The 19,383-nt window shown below is 41.0% G+C and overlaps 1 protein-coding gene across 5 annotated transcripts in view; it reads right to left on the bottom strand.

The window, feature by feature from the left end:
* MAD1L1 (mitotic arrest deficient 1 like 1) overlaps positions 1-19,383 on the bottom strand; it is a 372,249-nt gene that overhangs the window by 316,061 nt on the left and 36,805 nt on the right. For 4 of the 5 annotated variants that reach the window (XR_009726062.1, XM_061357021.1, XM_061357019.1 and 1 more), the window contains exon 10: positions 19,098-19,184. The exons of the other annotated variant lie outside the window; for it this stretch is intronic. Coding sequence is in view for 3 of the 4 variants with exons in the window: in XM_061357021.1 (XP_061213005.1) it covers positions 19,098-19,184 (87 nt within the window). In the remaining variant the exon portion in view is untranslated. The remainder of the gene's footprint in view (positions 1-19,097; positions 19,185-19,383) is intronic. 5 annotated transcript variants of the gene reach the window in all.

Below are 19,383 nucleotides of genomic sequence, written 5' to 3'. Positions count from 1 at the left end.
ACCACTGAACACAAGAACACCTAAAATGGTTTTACTTCATCTGGGTTTAGAGCCAAAAGTATCTTTCCAGTGGGCTCCTTACTCACTAAAAACCCATTTAAAATTCTAGAATACACACTCTACTTATTAAGTAGCTTAAATGATCTACATCTTTTCAAGTCTTGGTGAACTATTATTACTCAATCTGAATTTGTTCTGCCTTCCACTTCCAATCACCTTCAAGCTTAAATTTCACTTAACACACCCATTTCCACTTTTAATACGGCCAATATGGACCTAGTACAATCACTGAAAATGGAGGCACTCTCCTTTAATAGTGTGATCAGCTAATCAAGCAAAAACTCATATAGCCAATGAACCATTGTAACAGCATTACAAAAGACAACAACCAATCTTTCACCAATTTGACAGCACTGAGAAAAACCCAATGACCATCATCACAGAACAACATGACACAAAAGAAGAAAACGTATTTCCATCAAAAGAGATGTTTACGGCTCTTGGTCACTGCCTTTCTCCTGTAGGCATATCGAGTGGTTTGGCTAGCTATTAACTCTCTTGTGTGCTCACCCTTAATGCTGTATTTCTTATCTTACAATCCCTATTGACATAAAATCTCTTTCCACTTTGTACCGAGTCTGTCTTCTGCTTCTGCCCTATTAACTCGTGTCGATACCGCAAAGGGAGCAAAATAAAGCAGCAAAGTCAATAGTCATCCATCACATTTTTGTGCAACCGCTGCAATGAAGAGGAACAGACAGGTCAAAATCAGAGCTACCCCAAGCCTCCAGCTCTACCTGGCACCAGATGTGAACACAGCATCACTTTCCTCAACAAAGGAAGTGGAAGCACAGGTCAGAAGCTCACCTGCTAAATTAATACGGAGCACCCCAACTATTCAGAGCAAAGACCACACGCTGAAGCAGAAGCTGCTCTGATCCCTACTGCGCTTTCTGTGCACAAGTCACTCCCAATAGAAGCTGTCCTTGTTTTAGGGAAGTTTCAAACTGAGGTGGGATTTACCAGTCCCACCTTTTTTCCTATGCTCTTTCTCCCCTTCCCACAACTGCATTTTTCAAACGAAATCACAAAGTGCCTCTGGGGATAAAAGAAGGCATCATCACTGAACACTTAACTGGACAGGATGATCTCTTTTCTCCTCCAATCCCTGCAACAATAGGAACACTAGAGATCTGAATTCAGAACAAAGAAGCAAGCATTTATCAGGCAGAATAGAAGAGATTAAAGCATTTCTGCCTCTGATTGAATGACCACAGTATCACATTACCTCTGCTCCTGCTGCTGCAGAGGAAGTGATTGAGCCCTGGCACAGGGACCTTGCTGAGTGAGGAAAGGGGCAAATCCTCTCCCCAGAATTTTAATCTCTTGCTCCTGGAGCCAGGAAATCATTACCCAGTGCAGCAGAGAAATGAATGTTCCATGGCATCCAGTGGTCTCCCTGCTGGCAATTTCTACATGAGACAGTTTATTTCAAAGAGACTGCATAAGGTACTGCAGGCCTTTAAGTTGTATGGGACTGATGAAGGACTAAAAAACCAAAAAGGCAAAAAGAAAGGAGTAAGAAAATGAAATTGTGAACACAATTTAAAGACAAACAAAGAGTCTTCGTGAAATACGTGACTTCCACTGTGGAGCAGTGAAACACCTTAAATTTTCCTTCCAAAATACATCCTGCAAAGGATGTTTTGGTACCTTTTATACACACTTGGCCTTAACTCAAGCCTCATTTATCCTTTGTAGTGGACAATGCTGGGATGCCAGGTAGAGGCAAGAATCTGAGTGCTGGATTGATTCACAGATGAAGAGAATTGTGACTCCTCTCCAATTCACACCAGTTTCTGCTTAGCGGAGCCTACTGTTGCACACAGACATGCCACAGGCACAAATGTGCAAGGTGGGAACACACCAAACCTCATAGCTTAAAACTCAAAACTCAACCAGCACCGGAAAAGAAGGGCTTGGCTTTCCTTTGTCTCCACATTTGCAGGGACAAACTCTTCAGAAGGTTCTAAGTTACAGAACTATTTAGAGATAGATCTATAAAGCCACATAAACCAGCCATCCTCTGTTACAAAGGTACCTCAAGATTAGAAACCTTAATGACACTCGCACATGTAAGAATACTTGAGATATTAGCAAAAAGGTTTTTTCTATCCATACCATTAATCTTAAAGGAGAAAAGCCACACAGAGTTGGCTGTTATCACAAGTCTCTTAATATTTGGTGGCTTCTCTATCTACCGGTTCCTAGATGTAGATTTTCATCACTTCAGAACAAATCTTCAAAGTGAGTCCCTGACCTTTGTCCTTATGGAGAAGAACCTTAATAAAATGGCAGCACTGGCAAAAACTGAAAGCAAATAGACAGATGATGTCTTGACTTTAAATGCTGTGGGGGGTGATTATTTTTGCAGTCCCAAGATGCAACCTCAGCTGTTCTGTTGGGCAGAATGTCAATCTTGAAGAGATGTAAGGCTCCCTGTAATAAGGATAGATTTCTTTCCAGCTCCATTCACACTAACATACACTGGAGAACAGATATAACCAGGCAAAACCCCTGAGATTGTTGAGGTTTCGTCTATTTCTAAGTTGTATCATAAATTCATTGATTTTTCTAGTCAAACAGCATCTTTCATAAATACAGCAGGTACAATCTGAATGTGGTTAAGAAATTGGAAGTTACAAGCTTTTAGAACAGAAAAATGGAGGTTTTAAAGAGCAGCAAATGGGGCACCTTTTCCTTCCCATCCTCTTCCAAACTACAGTTAAAGGTACCAGAATTCAAACACAACATGATGCAGATTTTACACAGGAACACACGCAGTCAAGGCTCCCCAATTTTCTTTTTTATCTCATTTTTTCTGCTGTAACAATCAAGAAGAAGTGGGGAAAATAATGCAGGTTTAAAACAAGAAAAACATCAGCTATTCAGCTATCTGCTTAGATGGGGACAAAGCTGAGTGAGTAATGGGATACCTGTTTTGCACACTCCAGAACAAATCTGCATTGGCTCCTTGAATGATTAAATGGATGCAATAAAGCAATTATTTTGTTTAATGCAGTTCTATGACCATTAAATCATTTGCACAAACAAAAAGCAGACTTAATTATCATGGGCATTACCAGCAGCTTGTAAAGTCATTAGATTTCTATTGAGGCTTCAGGTTGGTGGACAAAGGATTCTAAAGAGGCCAACTGTGCCTCAGCTAGACACAGACACTGTGTTTTAAGCCAGTCTCCATTTGTGAGATTTTAGACAAACTGGCGCCATTTTATTAATTCTGATGGATTAAGGGGCTTTTGGTTTGATTTTTGTTTTGTTTTAAACAGAAGCAGCAAAACAAATAGTCCCTGTTCTAATAAGGTAAAGACTCCAGTGAAGCTGGCTGAGACCGTTTCCTCTGTGGCTCTCAGTTTATGCTGAATGTGGAACTTAGTATAAAGTGGCTGCTACAAGATACAAGTTCGTGATGTGGGAACTTGTCACTTGCAGAAATCATCATAAGTGTTTTACAGGAACATTACTATCTGTGAAGCTGTGATGAAATCAGAACTAACAGACAATACCACAGGCACCAGTTCTCCAACAGTTTTCATGTCAAAAGGTATTAACTGAAGATCTGACCCATGCAGAGATCACGCAAACCAACCCTGCCACTCTCTGAAGGAAGTTTCCAAGCCAAATACCCAACAGTTAAGAAATGTCAAATATACCCATGGACTCATCCTCCAGTAACTGCCTATCATCCCAAGCTACTTTAGCTTTAAAATGCAGCAGTAACTGACCTGAAAGCAGATGTATGAAACTGTATGCTTTAAGATATGCAAGCTGCTCCTCATCTCTACATTAGTAACCCAGCCCTGGGCTGGGCAGAGAAAACTGGTCTACAGAGCTTGCTTGGTCTGTCTTCAGGAAGCCAGGCAGGAATATATGAACAAGTTTCCAACGGTTTTCATCATTCAGCATAGTTTGCAAAAGCAAGAAAGCCTTACTGATGGCTTGGAGCTTGCAGGAATAACACCAGTATATGTGTATGTTGCTCATAGCTCATTTATTACAAAGATGGGTCCATTCATGGCTCTTGGTTAAATATGAGCAGTCAGCTATGAAGGGTCTCAGCTATACTGCATAATAATTATGTATATATATACGGATGTAAAATGGATACTGTATAGCTATATAACAACTTGCTGAACCACTTTATGAAAAGGAAGGAAACAGAGGGAAACAGAGCCTCTCTCCTCTCCTCACATTTGGATTGATGCCTCAAAGCATAAACCAGCTCCTCAGATGAAAGGGAAAGGAGGAATTTTTTAACAATGAAATTCATTCTCAGCTGTGACAGGGTTTTTTAGTTCTGCACTGCCTTCACTAAGCAGATGATCCTACACTTTCAGTTTAAGCCTTTCAGCGACTTGCAAGCATCCTTCCTGCACTAAACACATCACTGCAGTGGCCACCACCTCTCGTTTGCTGATTTTTTACGATCTACTATATTAAAACCAGTTAAAATGTAATAAAGTCTGCAACATTTACAGCTAGAAAATACAGGCAATAAAATTAGCCAGGCATAAAAATAAGGGAGTCAAACATCCTCTGCTCGCTTTCCAGGGACAATATACACAGACCAGGCATGGGCTGCAAAATCAGAAGTAATTTAAATCAATTGGAAATTCCAACAACCTTTTCTCCTGCCTGCATGGGGCTCGAGGGACATTGACACTCCCAGACTCACTCTTCTGCATTGTTTCCTCAGGTTTTCATTCTGGCTCCCTAATACTTGTTTGTAAAAGTGGTGATGTGAAATACTGGTGATTTACTCATCTCTCCTCCGTGGTTTTGCTCAGCTGCAGCTGGTTTTGCAGGAATGACACACATTCTCTCTCCATTTCACACTCCACCCCTTTTCTGCAGAAGATGGAGTAGGAATAGAGAATTCTTAGATTGCTATTTCTTCCTGCCTTACCTACTCTCATTTTCTTCATATGTACTATTACAATATGTACAGTAAAGCAGCAAATTCACACTGAAGCAAAACTTTGTCACAGCAAATACCTGTCATATTGTCAAAGCAAAGCTGTTCTCACAACTGCTCCTATCCCTCTGTCCCTCCAACAGTACAAGCATGAACTAGACAGCAGACAAAAGCAGGGTCTCTGCATAGTAATATATTTCAGAAGTACAAAATACTGCCAGGTGCTTCCTCTCCCCAGGATTCCCAGTTTTCCTACTAAGACTTTAATTCATTAAATGTTCTTTAATGAATGGGATACAAAGCTGCTTGAAGCAAAACAAGATTTATCTGCTTGCTAACATGCACAGAATTACACAGAATTTGAAAACTGTTTGGGGCACAAGCAAAAGCTTTAGGAATGGCAAATACATGAACTGCACTTTGGGAAAGCCCTGTACAAGCAGTGACACAGATATGCTTCAGTAAATATTACCATAGCCTTGTTAACTATTCACTCCCACAAGGCAGAGGACAGATCTCTGACTTACTCAACATCACACCAAAGTCCTGGGTCAGAATTAGAGGTGGAAACAAAACTTCCTCCAAAGGTCTGCTCAGTTTTGAGTATTTCTGCAGTCCAGTGCTACACAGGTCTCAATATCCATCCAGCCTCTCCCCCACGCTGTTGACCTTAAGCAGCTTTAATGCTTTCCAGAAGAGCTACATTACAGACCAGAAGCAGGAATACATATCCTTCTACACTTGGAAAGAATACAGATAACATTGACTGCACTGCAGAGAGGATCCAGTCTAGGCCAGGTGTAAATAACACAGCAAATACACATCACTCATACCACCAGCCTCCTTCTAAGAAGAATGTTCTTACAAGTCCTATTCTTACAAGTCCTCTGCTGCAGGACTTCTGTTAATCATATAAATCCCAGTATGGGAATACGTAAATGGCTTCTGTATCAGTAACAATCAACTGAGTGTCATGGATTTTATGACATCTCCAATTCTTCTCTCTTTTAAGCAGAAACACAAGAGTGCCAAAACCTTTTCTTTGTTCTGGGAGGTGGTGATTCAGATGGTTAGTTAGAAAGAGTTGTTCATTTGTAAACTGCAGAGGAGAAATGGCATTGGATACTGCCAGCCTTACTTTAGTAATTACCTCTGCTACAATAAAGTTTTGTATTTGGAGATACAGTTAATCAAAACTCTTCTTCTGGGATTCAAATCTCTGAGTCCCAAAGCACTATTTATTCGAAGCAGGGCTTGTTTCTAGAACACGGCTTAATATCTTGCAGCAGAGGCAACAATGTTCTCCTACTTCTGTGAAATAAGGTAACTAGAGACAGAACTTAACTCTTTTAAAGAGCTGTGAAGAAAATGAATTAAATGCTAACCTGACTGATCAAACACAGGAGCATCTACACTGACTCCTTGACTTAATTCACTTCTTTAAGGACATGAGGCACTCCTCTGAAGTCTGCACACGTTAACACAAAATGCCACTCACTTTATTTTTAAAACATCAAAACCAATGAAGTCTGAGGCTGCCTGACCGGGACTGCTGCGCTTACAGGGAGAAGGACACCGTAACTTCTGTCAGCCTCAATGACAGCTACATTATCCATGAGAGCTGTAACCACCCTTTTCTCTCTCGTTCAGTTCCCATTCAGGAAACAGCCTCGATGGGAAAATAAAAACTACTGAAACTTCACCAAGCTTCACTCTTCTATATTCATTTCCAGACCTTCAGCATTAATTCAGGGAAGAGGTGAAGTAATTACTTCAAGAAAAAGACCTAAAGAATCCAAATTAAAAGCTTGCAACAACTGAAGAATTTCTGCCTTCAGGTGCATCTGAAACAAGGTCTGTATTTCATCATTCACAAGTTTGCCACTGAGCCAGAGACCTCCCAGGGGAGTCAGAATGAATTGCAAGGCTCCTCTACCTTTAAGTATTAATGAATACTTCCTCTGTAAGTTCAAGAGTGTCCCTGAGTCGTTGCTGATACCCCAAACCATCTTCAAGAATCAGCCTTGTAAGAGGACACAGCCTGGGCACTTGTCCTCCAGCGGGCAAAGTCTCCCTGCAGTTGAGAACAAGCACATTATAAAGCTCTTCTGACAAAGGGCACATTCCACAGACAACAGACCTGCACTCTGGGTTTGAGGAGACGATGGGAATGCATTTTCTCTTTGCATAAAGACATTTCTTTGGAGGCATCTGCGATCCATGCAAATGAAAGGTTTCCAAAAGGTCACTGGCAATATAAAATGTAATTAGCTTAAAAACACCAAGTATTTTTAGGCAGCACTTTGCCCCAGGTTATCTTACTGTTGCTTGGGTTTTATAATCACAGTTCTTATTATCAGTATGGGGTTTTTTCCTTTTAGATGTAATCAGGAAAGAAAAACATCTGACAAATACACTGTTAAAAAGAGATTATATTACTCTCAGGCAAGTTAGAGACATACTCCTCATGGCTCTGCACTACACTGCACATAATGATACAGGTAACACAAAAGAAGTGCACTTTCATTAAACAGGATACAGCTTAAAAACATTAAAGAAACCACGCTATGCTGCCTTATAAAGTCCAAATGGCTACTCAAAATTGACAAAAGATTTTGCCATGAACATCACCACCCCATGGGTACCTACAGCCAGCCTTCCCCTGCATCAGCACAGCTCACAGCAGCCAGTGCAAGAGGCAGAATTACTGTATCTCAGCAAACAAGCACCATCCTACACCACGTTTGGGCAAATGAAGCAAAACTCATTCAGGAGTCATTGTACCGGCAGGTTCAGACTTGCTGCTCCAGCTGAGTGCCCAGAGGAGATAAGTCAAACAATATGATAAAGTGATTTCATTGACAGTACAGAAAATAGTATTTTTGGTTAATATGAAATTGAAGTTCTGGCCCCTTAATTGTAAATCTGACATACCAGTGCTGAGTCAGGGAAACACAGCAGTTACTGGTATATGGCTCCAGCAAAAACATGACGTACACTGTCTATCTGGTGTCCCTGCTCATAGCAGGGGGTTTGGAACTAGATGGTCCTTAAAGAGCCTTCCAACCCAGATTGTTCTATGATTCTATGATATGAAGAAAGGTCATGCTACCAACTGGTTGTCTTATCAAAACCCTGGTTATGTGTCAGAATGATTTAGGTCAAGTCTCTCTCATAGATGCTGACACCCCTTACATCTCTTCGGTCTGGTACCTCCCCCATTCCAAATGTGCCCACTATCTTCTCTCTCAAATTCCCTAGTTGATTAATGAAGTTATACTCAGGGCAATTGTTCTTAACCTGCATTTAGCTTAAAGGCTTTTGCTTCTATATCAAATCTGAGCATTGGCTGTGTGCCCAAACTCATGTCTGTCTGCTAATCCTATCATTTGGTCTAATAAAAGGTATTACTTCTCCCTACAAACCTTGCTTTGCTGATTCTCCTGTGAATCATCAAAATGCACTCTGACTTCAACAAGCTCCAATCCTTACACCAGGGCAAGATTTGTAGAATGAAAACCAAGGCATAAGACCCAGTAGAGCAAGTTTACTCAATAAATTGGGAGTGTGACACAGCCAGACAACCTGTGCTGCAATTACATCCTTGGTGGCACAGGATTCAGCCTGTTTCAGCTGGAGGGGATGTGAGCAGCACTGCTCCACACTCTGAGCTACCAGAAAAAGAGCTGAAGTTACTTCAGTCTTGCTGTTGAAGTAGATGCATCAATGTGAATGATACATTTGGTTTCTAAGAGTCAATTAATGCATTGCCTTGGTGACAACTGTTACCTCCAATGCAAGGAGCAGGAAGGACTGTTTTCATTAGGTTAACCCATGGATATGTGCTAGTTTGTCAGTATAAGAACCTCAGTGTTTTCTCAAAGCACACCCTCCTCTTTTATCAGTTGTAGATACTTCAAACTCCATGTACTGCAGCTGCCACGGCCTGGGTCTGATAATCCCTTACTTGTAGAGCCAGAAAGGGACACATTTTAGTTTATTTCCATGAATATTTCAAAAGCAGTTTCTGGCTGAGGAGCAGAATGCCTCTTCAGGAGTTATTCCACTCATAATAATTCGATTTTTGTTGCTTGAATAAGAGGAAAACTGGGAGGTTGTGTTGTGGGTTTTTATTGGGACTGTGTTTGTGGGTTATTTTACCAATTTCCACCTCTTACCACTGAGAATGTGTTTTAAAACTGACAAATATGTGAACATGGGTTTAAATATTGAAAATATGTGAAAATAGCCCATAGATGAAATATAACAGAAAGGAAATTGCATGTTGCTAGAACACTGTTCTGAACCCTAACAGAGTACAATGCCTAAGCCTTCTTTCTGACCAAGCCTCCAGCCCCAGAGGGTCCTCTGAATGTCAGATCCTACTGCAGCTTTTCCTTGTATGGCTAAAGAAAAACAAAAGCCACCGGCACCAAAATAACTGGACCAGTTGCCAACAACCCGTCCTTAACCCACCTCCAGGTCTACCCCATCTCCTTCCCTATGGAGCCATGCACTCCTACAAAAGGACTGCGCTGAGAAATTGTCATGTTTTCTTCTTAGCTGCACCACTCCTGCTAGCAAACATGACTGCTGCCTTGACAGATGCCTATGCAAGAACCAAGCGCAGTCTGACTTGGAATCTGAAAGGAACAGAACAAAATCAATACATTTCCTTCAACAAGAAACCTTGTGGCAAGGATGGAGAAAGGAGGAAACGCTGCCTAGGCACAAACACACCCTCAAGGTCTTGCCTTGTTTCCCCGTGCTTGACTCTTTCAACTACTCCTTCCTTAACCAGATGCCTCAAAAGTATCTGATGCTTCCCCCAAAGCTGCACCAGAGCTATCGCAAAAGGCTACATCTGAGCTCTCCACAGAAGAGTTTCTGAGACAAGCATATTCACGTCAAGATGTTCTGCAGCTTTTCGTTTCTTTCCTTTCACTTGTAAGAGTTTTTAAGCTAATTGGCTCCAGAATTTATAATCCTGGTGACAGCACCGTGCCTGTGCGAGACGGAGACGGTGGAGGAGGAGGGGAAGGAGGACAGAGGAGCTGCCAATGCTGCCGGCACCATCTTCTGTTAGGAGCACGCTACTGCAGAGCACCAGCTACAGCTCGGGATGCTGATCCTCCTCCTCCCAGCACTCGCGCAGTGAGCTCAGGGTTATCTTATGCTTAGAGATATCACGAGCACGACTTTGGAGGTTTTCTGCAGACTCCAGAAAAAGCAGGAATCCGAATACGAAGTGCAGCTAAACCCACCGAGTTTGAAAAGGAGAAAATTAAGCAGACGAGGAGGGGGGGAAAGGCAATTACAGCAGGGAAAAAAATGTGTTTCACCATTAGCATTGCACAATAAGAAGGTTTGTCAGGCACCGGTTTAGCCTACACATGTTCATATCCGTCAGCATTTCCATGATAAATCCTAATTTTCGCCATTGTTGATCACATTGAACTAAAACTTGGTATGCAAGTTTTTAGCACAGATGCTCAAATAAATTATGCACATTAGTCATTTAACTTTCAGAGCAGCAAAAGAAAGCTGCTTTTTAGTGGGGGGGTTGACTATAATTTATGACAAGTTTTTTTCTGCCTTACACAGCTAAAAAAGACAAGGCAGCTTACTTTTTGATTCAACTTTTCAAGCCATATGTCTTTTGTATAGATGATAAAACACTGACATTAGGAAACTATTTATAGCTACAAATGCCCTCCTATCACCACCAGCTATATACACGCAGTATTTACTCCATTCACTGTATGGCACCATGGTCTATACATTCATATGTGCATACAGACACAGAGAATGTTGAAATGAAAACACATAAAGAAAATACCAATAACTGCAGGCTGAAGAGGTCACGCAGTTGAGGTTGATGTGATCCAGATGAGAAAATGTTAAACAAGGAGGTAGCTTGAGAGCTGAGCACAGATTACATGTCGATATGATCAACTGATGGAGACATCCCCACCATGACAATCTATCTTTTTAGACAGGATCATGTTCTGTGCAGTGTTTGAACTGACACCACTTCACAGCAGTTACAAGACCCTATAGAATTCATGCTTTCCTTGGTAAAATGCCTCAGTGTGTTCCAGATGTCCCCACTCCCCTCTCAGCACTGGGAAACCACATGATTAAAATGAACAATATAGACAGTACCATACAATAATCCAGAATCTTTGAGACCCCTGTTATTATGGCACCTACAGCAGGTATTCAAGTAAATGAGTGGCATTCTGCCACCAGTCCACCTCTGGCTCCTGGTGCCTGTTCAGGAAAGCTGTACGGCAGTGCCAGCATTACAAATTCAGAGACAATGTTATATACAACCTTGTTTGATTGTTGACAAGTAATACAACATTTCAAAGAGACAGTCCAAGAGGCACAGTCAGTACTATCATTTTAAGATACTGTATGTGAAGAAACGTGTTTGGGAGAGAAGGGAACTAAAAAAGAAACAATCTTAAAAGGTACATATAGAAAGGAATTAATGGTTTCTATTTGCCTTTAAAATAATTAGGTGCAGGGTAGACAGGGTATGCAGCAATGTTCATTCTCATTAATGTGGTTTTCTGGCTGAGAATATGAGAATCTTGGGTCACTGCATGAAGTGACACAGCCGAAGCCAAGCAAACACAAAGCTCTCCAGAAGCTAACTCCAGACTTCTCAGGCCATATTCATCTACCTTAACCATGGGACCATCCTTACCACTTCCAGACTGATTCTAAAGATATCACCAAACTGAAGGGCCCTCCTTTTTTCCAGCTCATATACAGTTTTTCAAGGCTTACTGCTCCATTGCAGAGGCAGTAAGAGAAATGCCTAAGCACTGGAAATCCAAAAGCTCTACAACTCCCAGAGCTCTATGCAAAGCTTGGCAACAGGCTGAATTCATGGTTTTAAATATTACTGGTTTCAAAGTAGAATATTATTTGTGCTGCTGCCTCCTGCTTAGCTGAGATTATAATTTGTTTATTCGTATTCACATCACAAATATAACCTGGACGTGGGACATTTCCTTTGGCCCATCAGCCTCATGTAGATCATTAATTTGATCATAGCATCTCCCTGCTAAAAAGGATAATAAAACCAGATGAGTTTTGACTTCAAATTACTTCATTCTAAATGCTCATTCTGGTTTCCAAGAACTCTGGCCTGTTATTAACATACAACTATTTCACCTTGGATTTTTAGGAATTCTAGTCTCACATGAGCAAAAGATTCATAGTGCAGGTGTGAGTCACACATAGATGAAATGTTAAGAAGACTGCTCCTTCCTTAAGTGTCACAGTGCAGCTCCATGCTGAAACACCATGTCTGCTGTACAATACACCAGCAGGAACAGCCTATGCTTCCTATCAAACTCACTGATCATCTTTATGTAGTTTTCTGGTCAATAACACACGCTGTTACCTGGATAACCCAAGGGAATGCTGAATCAGTGTCCCCAGAGGACACTAACAAATGAAAGTTATCATTCATTCTGGTTAATAACAACGTGCACATACATCAAGGATGGGAGTAGGAACACCAACTGTCAATCACAATCATGGAGCAAGAAAAAATAGTATTAAGAACAGAGTTAAATAGCTTCTCCAATTTGTTCATCATTAGAAGTGATTAGAGCACTGAGCAGAGGCATTGCACAGATTAGCCTTGAATGTTTTCCAAGGAGCACAGTCAAATACAAGGTAACAAACCAAATATCATTATTTCTACTGGTTTTGCACTACACAGTTTGTACAGAGCTCCAGGCTGAAAAGATGGTACAATTACAGTGATGTCTGTCCCCTGTAGGCTTTTCTTTAGGCTTTCTCTATACATTTTCTTTCTAACAGAAAAAGACCAGTTTCATAAGCTCCAGAACCTGGTTACCTACAAATTTCTCCCTCCGAAGATGAATATTGACTCAAGTAGATTTCCATTTCTCGTACCAATAGCACAAAAACGATACCATTACCACAGTACTATCAAATAACACAGGCCCTTAGGAAACATGGTATAGCAGAAACTTCTGTGGAATCAGAGCAGTGCTCCCTTACTGCCAGTCTCAAGGCTGAATGAGCAGTGGCCAAGGAGGCATGATCTGCAATTCCCTCTAGTGCCTAACAGGACATGACCTCTGCAGCAACAGGATGTCTCTCCTGGAGATGGAGACCTGTTTTCCTTAAACTTGCTGGAATGTGTTATTTTTGAGACCTCTCCCATCTGCTAAACTTGACAGAACACAACCAGCAAGTTCAACAGTGTGGGGTAGGCACAGGCAATCTCATCTACATACACACACAAAGCACTGTAATAAGCATCACTTCCTCAGGAAATCAGACTAAAAATGGCACAATCACGAAAAGTAAAGGTCTGGGCAAAATCCCATGTTTTTAGAATTGGAAGCATAAGTCAATGTCTTGACTAAATTATTTTTGCCTTCCTATTTTCTGCTAAGGGCTAAGTACATGATATAAAAAAGAACTAGAACAGCTTTGTATCTACCCAATTAGAGTCACAAACAACCAGATGTTGCTCTGGAAGCTTACTGTTTGAATATGTCTATTTGTAGTAGATTGGTCACTTGATGGGACCCTATCAGCTACTCCTGGTATAAAAATGCATGAAAGATTTCTTTTGGAGAAGAGAAAAAGCAACACCTCCTAGTCACTGCTTCACAGTATTACTCTGTAAATGAATGCAGAACCTGTCACCAGTTAATATCACCCTGAAGCACTGTGAATAAACATTTGCCTGGTATTAGGCACACACACACCTCCAATAGAAATCAAGGTGCAATGTGCCACAGAGATGAACAGGAGAAGAAAAAAAGAACGTCCCTACCTTGTCCTATATTAGACATTAAGTGCTGCTTTTGATCACAAACTAACTCATAAAGCCTATTAAAAAGGTAGCACTTCTCTCTGTCAGATAAAAGGCACTTCACTGTAATTAAACTTCTGTCCAACTTTCCAGAACATACAGGCAAGTCTGACAGGGTCTATTTAAATTTATGACTGGCACTCCTTGGGACGCCCAAGGAAAAAAGAAGATGGGCAATAGGTTTACAACACTTCTGAGCTAACAGCACTTATGGGGATGGATGGTTCTGAGCTTATCATCACTCATTCATTGGGGTTTTTATTAGACCAAATCCCTGCTGTCCAACTCAAAAGCATTTTGTGTTCAGTTTGCAATCTACATTCCCCAGCCTTCAATGCTTTAGTTGATTTCATTTTTAAGCAACAACACACACAGCAGGTTCTTTGGGTAAATCAGTTTTACATGATTTATATGAATAAAGGCGGCAAACAACCACATCTCTTAGCAGAGCTGTGTGAGCACTTGAAGAAGGAAAATGTTTCCTCAAACACATTCTATCTATTGTTTTTCACATATGAAACTATATGTCAAAACACATGGCTAGGTTTCTGACACCAGGTGACAGGAATAAACCATCGGCTCCAGGATCCCAGCACCAGAAGCAATGATTTATTGCTCTTCTATTTTTCTTTGTGTCTTCATCCTGCTCAGTACTAACTTTACTTGTTTCCTTTTATTTGACTTCCTAGAAGACACCTCAAGGTCCAAAGTCAATATTAGCCTTAGATAACAAAAGTGAAAGTTGAAAACAAATGATCACTTTGGGAGAGACTGCAAGTAATCAAAACAGTCGATTTTCATAGCCTGTCTTCCAGAATTGAAGCAAAGATCAAACTGTAAAAGCAGTACCATTCCTTCCTGCTCAGCCATCTCAGAGAACAACGCTGACCAGAGTGGAAGTTTTCCCTTACATTTCAAATTCTAGAATGCTTTACCAGGATTGCTGTGGGAAATCTCTGCAGAGACTGCAAATACACAGGAATCTGGAAAAATAAACATCTCTTCCTTAAAGAATAATGTAACTACTGTAGCATTTTTTCTATAAGACAAAAGCTTACAAACTGGCCAACTTCCCATATTACAAGCCACGACTATCAACTCTTCCTGAAAAAGCAGATTTCAAGTACCACTTCTATAGCACCCATTTGCTAGGGGAAAAATGTGCTTACGCTAATGACGGTTGCATGGTTCAACTCAGCCACTAATTAAACACCCTTTTTTCATTACCTTGCCCTGAAAAGCAGAGCAGGTACAGCAGGTTATCAAGGTGGCCTTAAGCAATCTTCTGAGCTTTTAAACCTTTGGGTTGTTATCTTTGTTCTGCAGTTAAAGTTCCACAATACTTCCTGCTGTTACTGCTGCAAGTATAATTTACTCTATTTACACAACTTGTAGCAACACACTCCAAAACAGCAGTGAGATTCCATCTCACACTATTAATGGCACTTTCAGCTACTTTATTCAGCAATCCTGAAGTTGCAAAGAGGAGAAGTGAGTTGCTACTTATGTGTTCAGTAGAAGAGTGAGCTTCTTCTCTTTCCTATTCTAGCACCACAGGAAGGTTTTCCTTCCTAGCAAAAATAGCAAGCTCCAAGGGAGCCTACACAACTCCAACATGTAAACAATCACTGCTAAAAGAAACTGATTTAAACCCACTGTTCAGGAAATTCAGTCCTGTGGTTCCATGTCTAAAAGCATCCCATCTGAGCTGTACAGCAAATACGATATGCATTACCATTTGATCTCCAGGAAGCCTTGAGACACCAGCAATTGCAGGAGTTACACAAAACACAGACTGCCCTTCAGATCCTCCAAGCCAGAGGCAGGGGGAATGGAATATCAATGCAGGGGCTCATTTGCAGCAGTATAGCCTTTTTGTGGTGCGATGAATTCTATTGCTTTTTTAATAACAGAAACACTGGCTCTAAAATATAAACAGTAATAAATGGAGAGCAGTTCAAGAATGGAAAAAATGAGACAAAATAAATTTAGTCTGTTTAATTAAGCCATATGCCATTTGGAAAGCGTTGTTACCAGTGTGTTGGTATACCATATGTGCTGGGTTTGGCTGGGGTGGAGTTAATTTTCTTCACAGTAGCTGGTATGGGGCTGTGTTTCAAATCTGTGCTAGAAACAGGGATGTTTAGTGCCTGCTGAGCAGTGCTTACACAGAAACAAGGACTTTTCTGCTCCTCACCCCATCAGTGAGTTGGCTGGGCGTACACAAGGAATTGGGAGGGGACACAGCCAGGATAGCTGACCCCAACTAAGTCAAGGGATATTCCATACGATATGGCATCATGCTCAGCATATAGAGCTGGGGGAAGAAGGAAGAAAGGAGAACATTCAGAGTGATGGTGTTTGTCCTCCCAGATGACTGTTACCTATGATGGATCCCTGCTGTGCTGGAGATGGCTGAACACCTGCCAGACCATGGGAAGTGGCGAATGCATTCCTTGTGTTACTTTGCTTGTGTGTGCAGCTTTTGCTTTACTTACAGAACTGTCTTTATCTCAACCCATGTGCTTTCTTACTTTCATCCTTCTCCCATTCTCTCCCCATCCAGAGGAGGCAGTGAGCAAGTGACTGTGAGGGTCTGAGTTGCCAGCTGGGATTAAACCGTAACAGCAAAACTTTCCATGCTAGATAAACTAAAGGACACTGAAAAGCAGTTGGGCTAGATTTGTCTCCAGGTGTTTTTCCAGAAGAGACCTTACGAAGCAAACTATTCCCTCATGATACCTTGTCCATGCCTGGTTTGTTTTCTGAAGTGAAGTCCTGCTCATGGACTGCTACAATAGCAATTAGCTCCTGCTTCACTACCAAGCATCTCCTTTCACCAAGAAGAAACTAGTGACTATTTGTCACCTTGCAAGACAAACAGTAGCTGGCAAGTGTCTACCACACTCACTAAGCAATGAGGGAAAGGTACCATCAGTGGGAATAAAAACCTAGAAGACTACAGTGAAAGGACTGAAAGAATAATCAGTTGACAAAAACCCCGTCCAGGCATCCTTCTGCCTGTGTTTAAGAGTTCAGTGACAACCAGACACATATGCAGTGTACAAAGACTCAATACCAGCCATTTAGGGAATGTTTAATACAACACTCAAACCTCTTCTGTTACACTGAATTTCTCACAGGTAAACCAGGACTGTCTGTGATTTTCCATTGCTATAAAACTAAATTCAGATGACAACTTCTGAGGATGTTTTCTTAAGCATCTACCAAATCATTAATTTTAATGGAGAAAATGAAATCAAAGCTTCTTAGGGTAGGCAAAAAGTATTTTGTCTTTGTTCTGTACATTGCTCTATACACACATTACCAACAACTTCATAAATCAAACATAGTGCTATCACTACTGAAGATGCATTTCAACTAAGGCCAAAAGAACTTGTGGTTGAAAATAACAATAGAAAGCTGTATAAGAGCTGGGCTCCATCACTAGAGGGAGTTGTGATCACATATTAAGTTACTGTAATACGCAGACCATTCTGACCACAATTATGAAACAAATAAAAGACTGTCAGCTAAATCTGAAAAAGATTCAGGGAAAAGTAGAAAATCAGATTTGCTTCCTTAACAAGGTTTTATTCCCAAAGACCTTCTCTTGGGAACTTTCAACTCATCTGTAATGAAAGGCTTTTAAAAATGTATCTTATTGCCTCCGTTTTCAGACAGAATAAGGTATGTGACAGGAGAGACCTGAAATTATCAGTTTCAGAAATTATAGCACTGCATCAAGAAAATGGGAGAACTTTAATTGAAGCAACTTTACAGCCCCTTTCACTTCAAATCCAAAAGTAATCTTAATCATGTTTTTATTTTTCAACTAAATTGGCACAATTACAGCCAGCACGAACAGGCACTACCAAAAGGCAGCTTTTGCAACAGATGATTCCCTTTGGCCATTAATACATTCAGGGAAAGCACTTCTCTGACAGGCTGTGAGAAGCAGCCTAAAACCAAATATAAATCAGGAACTCAAGCATAACTATCATTCTTTCATTTGATCATTTCATCAGCTGCAGCTTTGAGGGTTTGCTTGGTTTATTTGTAATATATGAAATGTCTTTTTTTATACTGGTGAGGTATTTTTCACCCTTTTAAAGTTCTTAGCAGAAACCACAGAACAATTTGGCTGGCTGTGCTCACAGGAATTTACACTTGCAACTGACTGAACAGTTTCATTAAGAGCAGCAGCACACACAAAGCTTTTAAGACCCAGCTTGAATCCTGCCCATCACGAGTAAGGCAGAGCCCAGACAATGATCACCTCTTGAACCAAGATCTACCACATACCTCAAGAGACATTAGCAAATGCAGCTCAAGACAAACTAAGAGTGTTTGTCCAGTGCTCAGTTATTTAGCAGTTCACTGCTTTACATTCAACACATTTACACCAAATTCTCCACATTTCTGTTGCTCAGACAAGTTAGTGAACAACCTGGCAATACAAACAGTCCAAGAGCCTTTTTAAAAGAGAGTTATTGTTTTTAACAGGAACAGACAATGGGATCCTAATGTGAGGGAATAAAACCAGTGTTGGAAGCAAGAGTATGTACACCAAGAATGAGAAGCACTTTCTGGCACTCTACAGAACCATGTTAAGAAATGCTATGAGCATCCAGTGCAGTCTGGAAAGTTAAGCTCTGGCATTTCCCCTATCAAATACTCCTCCACCAAGGCAAAGGCTTAAACAGCTTCTAAGGTCAAATACAGATTTCCCTCTATAAACAGATGGCTCCTCCTAGTAGTACTCCTCCTAGCAGTACTCTGCCACCAAAACTACAAACTAACTTTTCCACTATCATCTATACAAACTAGTCCTTTAGGTAGTCAAACCACAGTCCTCAGATCTCTTACTCCCCTGTCCATATACAGATAGCTACCTTGCACACTTTGCCTTGACATCCCCTTTCAAGATGAAATGGTCTGGGAAAGCAGCTCACTTCCCCCTTATGGTGACCACTTTGGCTCATAAAATCAAGCTGGATAAACTCTTCACTGCGTCCACCCACAGTCCTTCATCTTTTCCTTCCTTCAAGGACTTAAGTAAGCAATAAACTCTTCATCAACATGAGAAAGAGTAGCATAGAGGGCTCCATAGAGCAGCAAGGAAATCTAAAGAGCAGTTCTCTCAGTTTGCAGTCCTAGTTTTCTTTCTATACGCTTTAATATAGCGGTGTTTTGATAGCAGCATCCATTATTGGTATCACTCACCTGCTCGTGATGGTAGAGTTCTGCTCTTTCAGCACAAGTTCCCTTTGCTGCAGGGCCACAATTTGCCTGGAGAGGTCATCCGGTGTCCTACACAATTGAAACAAAATAGAAACTTTAACAAATCATTGGTTGAAAAACCGGTGTTGCATACCTAACCACAAAAAGGTTTCACCAAAAGCAGACAAGGCAATTTCATCAGCCCGAAGTAGCTGCAGCCCCTCAAAGCAACAGAGTTGCACCCTGCTTAAGTAAAAGCCTGCTTACATTTTAAAACCATTGCTGTAAT

The sequence above is a fragment of the Neopsephotus bourkii genome, unplaced genomic scaffold, assembly GCF_033783945.1.
Source record: "Neopsephotus bourkii isolate Nb327-2 ecotype Australia unplaced genomic scaffold, CSIRO-AGI_Nbou_v1 NB_882, whole genome shotgun sequence".
NCBI lineage: Eukaryota > Metazoa > Chordata > Aves > Psittaciformes > Psittacidae > Neopsephotus > Neopsephotus bourkii.
The sequence above is the reverse complement of the archived record's forward strand: the minus strand, read 5'-3'. Positions and strand labels throughout refer to the sequence as shown.